This window comes from Amblyomma mixtum, chromosome 9, assembly GCF_055824585.1.
Source record: "Amblyomma mixtum isolate Tamu chromosome 9, ASM5582458v1, whole genome shotgun sequence".
Lineage (NCBI taxonomy): Eukaryota > Metazoa > Arthropoda > Arachnida > Ixodida > Ixodidae > Amblyomma > Amblyomma mixtum.
Window position 1 is genome coordinate 47,970,809 of NC_143020.1, and position 11,834 is coordinate 47,982,642.

General features: G+C 44.0%; 1 protein-coding gene across 1 annotated transcript in view; it reads left to right on the forward strand.

The window, feature by feature from the left end:
• Positions 1-9,782, forward strand: part of LOC149328918 (venom metalloproteinase Antarease-like) — a 45,121-nt gene extending 35,339 nt beyond the window's left edge. The window contains exons 13-15 of the mRNA XM_089559139.1: positions 3,108-3,243; positions 7,318-7,434; positions 9,675-9,782. Coding sequence (XP_089415265.1) covers positions 3,108-3,243; positions 7,318-7,434; positions 9,675-9,782 — 361 coding nt within the window. The remainder of the gene's footprint in view (positions 1-3,107; positions 3,244-7,317; positions 7,435-9,674) is intronic.
• The last annotated feature ends 2,052 nt before the right edge of the window (positions 9,783-11,834 follow it).

Genomic DNA, 11,834 nt, shown 5'->3' on the forward strand with positions numbered 1-11,834 from the left:
CATGCGTGCTCTGCTTTCCAGCCTGCGCACGCTAGCAGCACGCAATGCATTGCAAGTACTGGATGCGCTACATCTAGTTCTTGAAAGTTCTTGTCGCTCAGCTGAGCCACAGCTGAGCCACAGTTTCTTGGATGCTGAACTGCAGCCCGAAGTTCAGCATCCAAGAACCTCCACATGAACGACTGGGATTGCCGACAGCTTTTTGCGACTGAGTGACCCACTGTGTTGGGTTCTGGACCGACTGGATCTTCGCCCATTAACAGAGATCAAGATTCTCGGACCGTAGCTACAGCAGTCGACTGTACTCAAGGCCTACCATGGCATTCATGAGAGTAATTGTGCTCCTCACCCCTCCTTCTTTTCTCTTTTCAATCCCCTAATCCCTCCTTTACAGCGCAGAGTAGCTAAAAAGAATACCCTTCTGTTAACATCCCTTCCTTCCTCCGTTCTCTTTATCTCTCTCGCTATTATGAGAAAAATTCTGACTTCGAAAAGAAGCACCTCACAGCCTCTTATGACCAGAACATATTAGTCATAACTTAATTTTCCAGACGAACAAATAGTGACTGTGAGCATCTAACCACTAGCTGCGATGGCTCAGTGGCTTTGGGATACGTCTGCTTGTCGCAAAGTCCCGGATTGGATTCCCGAATATGGCGACCGCGGCTGTCGTATTTCAATGAAGGCGAATTGCAAAACCTCCCATGTGTCGTGTGATTTCCGCGTGCGTCAATCAAACTCAAGTGATTTAATTACTCCCAATTCTTCCTCTAAAGCGTTCATGAGCTCATAAGAACCTTCGGGCTAATACACCCAACCTGACAATATTTTTCTACTAAACACGCACTAAACACATGTCTGTCACTTCTGTTCAAGACACATTTACTTTTTCGCATATTTCACTCAAAAAATATATATAATGCAACAAATTAAAAAACGAGCGGTCTGATATGCACGCATCATCAGCCTGACTACTCTCACTGCGGGGGAAAAGTCTCTCCCATGTCTCTCGAATTACGCATCAGCACAGTGTTTTCTCCCCTAGCTGCCAAAACTTTTAAGTACTCTTAGTCTGTCAGGCAAGTGTCAGCTTGTCATTTCCAGCAATAACCACTCGTGTACCTTTCTCATCATAGTCATCATTTTGGTTCATTTTAATATAATCAGGTGGCTGAAATTTAGTACTTATTGCGCAGGGTCTAGTTTTAGCACTGAACGTCTGATAAAAGCAGTTACCTACTGAGATGACATTTTTTTGGCGTCTGGAAGTCAAGTTCCACGTTATATAATGCTCCTAGGTGCCCCTTAAAGCATGTCCAAGCGTACAAAGGTGCATCTTGATGCGAAATAGCCGCATGAATACCCAGATGACACCGCCTATGTCTTATAAGATTGTCATCACATTTTAATGATTTTTAGCGCCGTGGATGTGACTGCGAGCCCGTGCAGGGGATATGCGCGCACATGCATGTCATCTCATGTGCGTGCCTCCCCTCGCATCTGCGTGCCATTTATCAGCTTTTCTTTCCCATGCCGAGTTCTGTAGAGAGAGACGAGAAAGGCTTAGTCTCGTTTTTTTTTAGGCAACGCTCCTTCCTGCTCAAAAACGAACTGTCAGAGTTTTGCAGACTTCCTCATGGAACGATCCAAAAGTTACATCTTTTCCGTTCACCTGGCAGTTCGCCGGTGAGTACAATGTTTGGTTTAGTTTTTGGGTTTAAGGTCCCAAAGCGACTCAGGCTATGAGGGGCGCCGCAGTGTACGGAGGGCTCCGGATAATTTCGACTACCTTGGGTCGTTAACATGCACTGACAATCACACAGTAAACGGACCCCATCGAAATGCGACCATTGCAGCCGGGAACAAGCCCGCGTCTCGGGTCAGCAGCCAAGCACCGTAACGCCAGAGCTGCCGCGGCGGCTCTTGTGACATCCGTGTGATTTGCCCGGTCAGTGCGAAAGTACCTGATTTCCATAAGGCAAAGCCGTCTCCTCGATGAAATATATGATACTCAACCCCTTTTTTAAGATAACTTGAGATGTACAGACACTGCAACAAAATAAACAAAGACAAATTGCATCTTTAAGGGTGCAACCCTCCAGAACGCTCCTTTTCAACGTCCTTATTTTTGTCATGTATTTTTAAGAGTGAGATGAGCAGACCAACACCGTCAGTGCACCCAAGCAATGCACCCATGAGTGCATGCGAGTGCACTGGTTTTGCATCTTCATGAAGTGCAACGGTTTATATGGGTTCTCTCAGACCTTTTCAACAACTTTGCAGTTCTCTAATCAAGGGTTCTTTAAATATAATGTCAGCTATTTGATCTTTTCATTAAAGCATAGCTGCTGTACTGATGTGTGCAGATACGACAGCGATTAGAGACACCATCATTCCAGAATTAACTCCAATATTCCAGCAGCAACTTTCAGGCGCCCTTGTCTACAAATGGGGGTTTGCTCAAAATGGCGTATATCTAACGCGGAGATTGAATGCACGTGAAGTGCAAGTACAACGTGCGCCCGTGGTGTCTTCTGTGTTGAACTGCATTATCTAATTAGCCTGGTATTAATCCTATAACGCTTTCAGCTGGTTGTATTCCTCTGACAATATGTGGCGCATGCTAGCTTTAAGTTTGCTGAAAGTTCGCCCACCTTGAATGCATTTTGTTTCTTTTTTCTATTAAATTCCACATAATACCAAATGAACACTGAGACATCTTAAATGTGATTCCACGGCAAACAGCTAGGCACATACACGCCGTGGAAGACAAATTCGGGTTCCATACTTATAGCTGGAAAAGCCGTAATTCTGGTGTCTATTGAGACAGGTAGTCGGCGGCTTTTCGTAGGGACTCTACGGCTTCTTTATAACAGCGCACACAATACCATATGTACCAGCGGTCTTTTGAAAAAGTCCCTGATTCTTCAACTGTGGAGCAATCAAGACTTGCGAAAATACAAAAAAGATCTGGAATCATACTTTTCGCCGATTTTGGAGGGTGCAATGATGCGACTTATAGACAAGGAAACGTGGCCTTAATAGTGCAAATTTCTTTGCAATGTGCACGATAATTCAGTACAAATGATTATCTCTACTTTGTGCAGGAATTTGTCACGGTCCTGCATTAACGTGAGCAGAGAAGCCTGCTACTCAAGCGACGCATACCCTGGCCAGAACATGACGCGTAGACAGTTTTGCCAGCTGCTTCACCTGGGTGAGGTCGGCGCGAAGCCTAGAAGTGTATGTATTCTTCTTGCTAATTATTCTATATATCCCGAAATTTGCGTTTTTCTTATGTGTCGAACAAAAATTGTCGTTTTAATTAAACTGGATTGCATTTAATTGCTAGATTCCCTTTCCCTCTGGCCACAAATGGCAATGCTAGATTTTAACGGAAACCCAAGAACAAAGAAAAAGACTTATAGCTCATTTACTTTCCGGTCTCTCACATTACAAATTTACGCTTTCGAAAGAAAAAAAGTAATGTGCCAGCAGGCCTAAGAACATTTACACTAGACGGTTCTCGGGTTCAAGGTGGCCAAGATATACACAAAATAGAAGCGTAACTTTCATACAGTCCGGCATGACTAATACACGGCGGCGCATGGAGCCATTAGCTAGGTAGGGGTACCAGCCTCTTCTATAGAAATGCCGCAAGAGATACTTTGTCATGATACTTACGATTACAGTGCTGATTACAAGACAATTTTGAGAGTTGTTAATATTTGTATCCCAAATTGTTCCTATCCCAGATGTCATGTTCAAGTTGAGATAGTGTGAGATGAGCTGTCCAAACCGTTATTGATTTCCAGCGCACACATATAGGTAATCCGTACGATAGCCTGTCCACTGTCATTAAAGGGGATTTGGTCACTCTCGCTTGCAGATAGGAAATAGTGGGCCGGATAAAATTAAATTGAAGCAGAAGAAAAATTAGCACGCCCGTCGCAGCCATCATGGGCGCCGAATAACTGGAACTATTTCAGCCGTGAAAAAAAAAAAACCTGAGCTCTTTTCGAACGAAAAAATACTAGGCTCAGGTACAGACTAAAAAAAAACACTTTGTAATCACTTTCAGAAGCAGCAGTGGCGAAGAAGCAACCAGATTATTAATTTAAAATGTCGTAACTGGCACGTTTCTTAAGGCACGAATCAAATTTGTACTCCTCTCAAGTCCTACGCACGCCCATGCGCACATCCACTTCACTGCCTGGATAGAGGAAAGGATTACAAATTCACGCTAAGATTATAAGTTACCAAGGAGTAGCTTCTTAATTACAAGTAGGAAAATTCATTATTTTGGTTTCTGTAGTGTACAATAACAGAAGATATTGTTCATTAATTCCGCAATACAACTTTTTTAGCTCTTTGGAGCTAAAAACTGGCCATCCTCTACTTAACTGGTCATCCTCTACTTAACATTCATAGATTCCTGGGAGTCATCATACCACTCCTGCGCAGTGACGCAGCTGGTATGCCATGGGCCCCTACCCTGCAATGGCAGGTGCTGCCACCGGTGCGGGCTTGAGCAACTCACGTTGCTCTTCTAGAGCAACCTCTGGGGCCCAGTCATTAATTTAACTGCCGCATGCCACGGTGCACAGTTTGCTCTAAGTCCGGTAGGGAAGCTGTGATGACGTCACAAGGTCACGTGACCTAGGTGGCCCACCTTCCTCCTAAATCCCTTCTCTGGAAATTTGCGAGCATTTTTTGCTCATGGCCAATGACGCCGACGCCGGATTTTCGGCGACACGATCTCGTTAACCCTATCGCGTTAATAGGTTCTTGGCATGTATGCATCGGCTCATAATCTCTGCAGATACAGAAATTTGTTCAGTTAGCTAAGTTTATTTACTCAGTGTTATCCTGCAAATATTTAAAAAATGCGCGTCCAAGAACACTTCCAAGAGTTCCAAGAGGGCTTGGCATGACTATGAACAGTCGGCTAAATAGATACCAGTCTCTTGAAGCGTACACTCTTAGAAAAAAGGTAGTAGTACTTACTAACTTTGGGGTAGTAACTGGTTGTCACATATGTTACTACCCTGTTAGTAACTGCAGTTAGTAACGGGGAGGTTAGTAACAGTTACTAACCCATTGAGTTAGTAACGGCTGCTGCCCGCAGTTAGTAACGGGAAGCTAGTAGTATTTACTAAGAAAATGAATAGAAATTCGCATACGCTGCTAGGTTCTTCGTACGGTGTGCTGGCGTGGCTTGTCATATTTGTGCGTACTCGAAAAATAAAAAAGCTTCACAGTCAATTTGACTAATTCCGGAATCCAGACAGAGCTATCAGAGCGTGATGGCAGTAAATCACACAGTTAGGTTTAAGCTTACCGCGCATTACATGTAGAAATTATGCGAGATTATGGCATCAACAACCTCAGCACAAATCACAAAGCACAAATCAGGAAGAGTCACACTCGCGCACTGCGCATGCACATGTAGATAAATCTTTCTCAGGCTTATATACACTGTAAATCAAGCTCGCATTTACGGCCTAGTTGCTCGTACCGGTTGAGCTGAGATACCAGCTTCAATTATGAAGTTGATATTCTAGAAACGGCTTGATCTACCTCACCGCCTGCCCCTGCAGAAATGTTTAATTAGAAAACCAATTTATTGGCATGACAGTCTGCGTCAGTTACATTCTTTGACTTTATTTTGACTCTAATTTGGGGTAAAAGGAACGGTTACTAACTAGGTAGTAACGGGTGACCAGAGGTAGTAAAAAGGTAGCAAGGGCTACTTTTACTAACTATACTTTGAAGAGGGTAGTAAGTAGTCAGCAAAAAGTAGTAACACGAAGTCAGAGTTAGTAAATGCTGCAGTTACTACCTCTTTACTACCCATTTACTAACTTTTTACTAACTTTTTCTTAAGAGTGTACCGGAACGACACAATCGCCCGCACGTAATTCGCACCAATACGCCAAATAACTCCTCTCACATACAGAACAAGAGAGCGATAAGGCCAAGCGTAAGCGCCGATAAACAAGACATGCCGTTGAGTAATAAAGGCTTCAAGACACGCGGCAAAGAGAAACCCAAAAAACCGCGCAAGCGGGCCGCAAGCAACTTTTCATCCCGTGACGTTCACCAATTCCTATGCGTTTTCAACCCTTATATCGCTATCGACTCCGATACTGCTAAATTGTCTTTTGCATCACCGAAATGCCTGAGCGTTTCTTGATATGGTATAGAAATTAAATAATTTTTCTATGTCATGTAGTAGACCAAGTTCTCTGAGCTGACCGCTAAGAGTGCCAAGATTGTTCAAGATGCTTTCGTCAATTTAACTTTTATTGGCTAGCTAATTTATCAAAACACTTCGAAGAGATCTATTGCTCTTCGAAGCCCCCTTAAGCTTAATGAGGTTTGAAATCGAGAATATACTTGGAAACAATTGAGAAGGTACACCCTGCACTTCGTTGTCCAAGCAACAACATTTATTGTAGAAAAAAAAAGTCACCGGCTATTGCAAATGAACGTCTCATGGAGACCATTAATTGCTTCCTCGGTCTCGCACGCCAGTTGCGCATCGCTTAATCCCTGCACCACTGCGCCAGGAGTGGTATGAGGACACCCAGTACTCCATGAATGGTAAGTAGAGGATGACCAATTCTGCACACATAGCAACAAGCCATTAAAGCTGTCCAGTTATACCGTTAAGGTGGAGCTTAAATCTCCCCTCCGATTTTCTATGTATTCCGTGCTTGCGCTAAACAGTTTGTTGACAGTGAGCAGTTGGTACTGTTCGTGCGCTCTGTGTGTCTTCTTACTCTAACGACGCGTACAGGCAAATTTCTTTTTTTATTTTTTTAACTGCCCTTCCTACTCTCTGCGTGTGTTCTTTCACTACGATAGAGTAGCGGTGCGGGAAAGGGCATCCACTCCAGGCCTCACCTTACCAAGTGCTGTGTTTCTGGCGCTTATCATAATCATCCCTGCCAACTCATTCAAGCTACTATCTGCATGTTACATAATTTCTTGTGCAGATTGTGTAATTGATTAGATTAACGTCACTTCTGCATTACTGGGTATAGCATGGTTTTTATGACAGAGCAGCAATAGATTTTTTACTCCATTTCCCTAATTATTGCTCGTACAGTTTCTGCGAGCTCTACTTCTCATCGCTTTTCTTTAACCATGAAAAGTAAATTCCTCTATTGTAGACCTTTCTGGACGCAAATAAATGCACAGAATACGAAACCCACGCGACGGCGAAGCTGAATTATTTACGCTTTCTTTAACGCTGCTGTGACATGGTGCTTAGTCTTTGTTATATATGGCGTTTTGTTTCGCTCCACACAGAAAAATGCAACAATGCACTTACGATGCCAGATTGAATGCTGTTGGAAGGACGTAGATTATGGCCTGACTTGTGGATTCTACAGCATGGCAGAAGGATTGAAATGTGCGCGTGGGAAGGTGAGTGTATGTTATTATTAGTGAATTTTTGTTGGCTCAAGTCATGGTTCTTATGGATTCTTCAGGATCGCTTTCTCTCTTGGGGTACAAATGTTAGCTTTAGTATAGAACCACTGTTCAACCCCGCTCCCCCCGCCCTTCACCTTTTCAGATGTATTAAATCAGTTCACTAAGGCCGACATGCAGCACAGCCCCAATGTAAAATAATACAATTAAGGAGAGGAGGTGCCATTTTCCTGCAGGGCTACCTTACACCCCAACTAGGGCCCTCCTGAAATTCAGCCCAAGCTCAATTACATGTTTCAGATAGGTAGTCAAAGGTACAAAATAACATGTATGCGAAAGAAGAGGGGATCTGGTAGAAAGGTAATAGCTGGAGATAGCAATGTTGAGAGCGCTTTAAAATTACAGTAGGGAAGGCGTGGATGCGAGCACTCATCATCAGCTCCTTCCCATCCAAGGAAGCGAACGTGGCGTCAGGTGGTTTTTTTTTTCGCAATCTTTCTTCATCCTCTGCACTTGAGCACAGGCAGCATGTTCTCGCGACACGGCACACAGCCACCGGAGGCACCGTCACGCTTCGGCGCTGATGGCTGCGACGTGCGTCTGTTCTTTTTCTCTCCCTTCTTGATCCTGTCAACAGCCTTCTTGACAGGATCTTCTGTCAACAGTATTGCTGGCAGTGATAATGACTAATTTGGTAACAAAAATGAATATCGTGTTTTATAAAAAAAAACGGCGCACAAACTATCTCAACCGCGCGGGGGTGGAAGGCATGAGAAGAGAAAGTGCGAATATGTGCATGGTAGAGAGCTCCAGAACAATTTCAATCACCTGGGGATCTTTGGCGCGAGTCAATATGCAAGTGAACCTTCATTTCTTCCCTGGTAAAACCATCCAACACACGCTGCTCAATACTAATTCCCTGAAATTGTTGGTACTTCCTCGCGTCATCTTCTGGGGCACAACCAACCACACTGGTACCAGGATACCGCCGACTGTTCTGTCGCGCCGCGAGTGCGGTAGAACTCGTTGCAGGTGCGGCGGCGGTGGCTTCGAATCACGTGATACCAACTGCAGTGTGCTTTCTGACGATCCATGCTCAAGTTTCACAAGTATCGCTGCACCTTAGTAAATACAGCTCTCCCTGTAGGAGCGATTATGTTGCAGTAGGCATCGCAAAGCAAGAGAGCTAATAATAAAAAACCTCCAAGCTGTCTTTTGCAATCTTCCTCTACAAAATGGGGAGAGGTGAGACTCTATCCCGTTCATATTTCCCCTTGTCATCACATTCCCTACCACACACCACACTTTAGATTCGATGAACACAAACGCTATGTCCTTGAATAATCCCCCCCCCCCACCGGCATGACCGATGTCTGCTTTACTCACGTGATCATATATTGCTATTGCTTTGTCTAAGAGCACACTCCTCGAACATACCGCAGCCTACACTCCATATGTCCACATCGTGTATAAGTTAAGTAAGGAACAGTCGAACCAGTGCGTTTTGTTAATGGCATAACTGTCGGTGAAGTGTGAGCTTTCACTAAAGGTTTTTTGGGTAAAAGAATCTCCCTACAAGCTAGTTTACGTATGCTTGGTAGGTAAAGTCGCGGAAAGAATAGCAAAAGCAGGTTAAGAGTCGTAAGACGCCGTCTTGTACAATTAACTGCTTTATCCAGTACAACGATCTTCATAGGGCAATTTTTCAGTCACTGATCTTTGTCACTTTGTCACTTTACTTAGTAGGCCACTACCAAGAACATTAAACAAGCGTGTGTCCGCTTGCAATACTGTATGCCCTGGACATTTTCTGTTTGCAAATATCTTACGGCTCAGCACGCTGTCTTCAAATCTGTTCACTTGCTATTCACGCCCATTACCTCTTTCTAAAAGGATCACGTCAGGGCACGTTGTTACACAATCTCGAAGCTCTTTCTGATGCAAAGCTCAGTGCGTTTGGAGTTCCGCTACCGATCCCAAGAACGCGGGATTTCTGTGGAGACGACAAGCAGAAATTCCCGTGGCGTGTTTGACGTCATCGTGCGTTAAAGAATCTTTATATAATATTATTAATCTCGAGCCCTTCTCTGCGGCTTTCCTCGCAGCTCATGTTGGCCCACAATCTTTTTGGTATAAATATATTGTTTATCATTTGCACCAAATTTTCAGCACCTTTCCGCCCGCTACAGTCTTGCTCATGAATGGCTTTCCTGTTATTCTTTTTGTTTTCGCAGACATGCAGGCGCGGTGCTTGCGCAAAACATAGATGGACGAGGAGCAGACGGTCCACAGAGTCTACGGCCAAAAAATTACCAGTCATTTTACCTAACAAAGCTGTATAGCCGCACCTGCAGTGAACGCAGTGTCCCCGCTCATAACAAGCCGCATGGATTCAACCAAGATTCCACCTCCGATCCACAGAGCGGCTCGGCTTAGACATACGGCTTGTATAAAGCTGGTGTTAAAGTATAATAATTATAACAGTCATGCCTTCTTACTGAAAGTTCAGATCTGACTGCCAGACCTAATAAACGTCCTACAAAATACTCCAAATACTATTCCGCTGACAAAACAAGATTCTTTTACTTTAATTAAACGTGTTAACCTAAAGGAAAGATCCCATGGAAGGGCCACGCCTAACTTGCTGTACACTAGTACACGGCGTGGGTGCCTGTTTATTTCGTGAACATGGTTAGCAGTTGAAGGTCTAGCAAAAGCGCGCAAGAGTACACAGATGCGTGCTACTCAAGGGTTATGAACTACGCAGCATAGTATATACACCGTAGGATCTCATAGTAATGAATTTTTGTAATGTAGAAGTACACACGGAGAAGACTTTTCTAGTCTTAGCGTGAAAGCTTTTTCTCCTGGAATCAGTACCCTCCCAGTTGTACGACCAGAATACAAGTGGAAAACTGTCCTGTATTATTGTCACTCGCCATCGACGCGGAAGGATTTATCCTATACTGGCAACAACTCAATTTAGAGAAACGTTCGGAAAGGTAAATTCTAATTGTTCTTCTGCACATACATTATTATTTGCTAAAAATTACCCTCATCTCGAGCTAATCATTTACATACGACGGCCGCACTCCTATCACCTAAGTGAACAAATTAACTCCAGTAAGACTGATATGGCTGGCCAAGTATAGATTATAAGAAGAGCATTCTTTTCTTCAGTTCACCTAACTCAACAAGAGAAGTGGGCATGAAGCATCTAGAAAGGACAAAAAGTTTCTCTCGATTTGCGCATCACCCAGTCAGTCTGTGTGGCGCCGTCCAGTACATCATCTTCAGAAGCGCAAAATAGGCGCAACCTCTCAACTTTGTTCAGGTTATTACCGACCGTTGAGACAGGCATTGCCAACAAGGGCTTAACGGAAAAACTGTATGGAGGCGACAGCTGGTAACAAACATCGTAGCAGGGATCCATGCAGTCGGCGTCGAGATTCACCATCTTGCCTCATTCGCTTGAGATAAGGACTCAAAAATGTCGTCCCACCAGACACCTTTAGTGCGGTTAGAAATGTTAAAGAAACTCGGGGACATCTCCTGCAATTACTGACTGACGCATTGACTTTTCTGCGGAGCAAAAATGTTTGTAATGGTAACTAAAAGCAATCTCTCAGCCTTATGGCACTTCCGGCTTCAGTTGATTTTCCCTTCGGTGTCGCTTCACAGTTTATTCTTCAAGATATCACGTAACCACAGCCCGAAGTACACTGATCTCATTTAATCTTCGGTGTTCATGTGTTGTATGTACTATTCAACATTTTCACCGAAATTTCAGATATCATGCTGCTCTCAAGGCCATCCTCGTTTCTTGTTTTTTATTCAGGATGGATGATGAGTTTTCTTAATATACACGATAAGGGTCTCCTCTGGATTATGTTACACTTCTGTCTAAATGGGCATTCCGCAGTTTTATGATATAATTACATCAGAGTGGCTGTTTCGCAAATGCTTCATACAGATATTTTAACTTGAATGTAATCTCTGATGTCCGCGCGACAACCCCGCTGGCATTCCCTCCTCGGAATCTTTGTCATCCCCAGAAAGCTCTAGCGTAAAAAGAAAAACTAACCCCAGTTTACATCGTTAAACGACGTAGGTGCGCTGGCAGGATGTGTATACCCTTTGCAAAGGTTACTTATGACGGTTTCTCACACAATGTAAGCAGAAGATGGTGCGAGGCGGTTACACGTGGCTACGGCTGCCGCCAAAGCGGTTATTCACCTTCACCAGTACACCACCAGGCTTCACCCGGACACCTAACGTCTTTTTCGCTAGTGACCCACCTAGTGCTATGCATGACAAAGAAAGGGGATTTCCCGCTCCCCAATTTGCCACCAGTGATCTCTCGCCAGTCACTCTCTCTTCGTCTACCTTCTCCT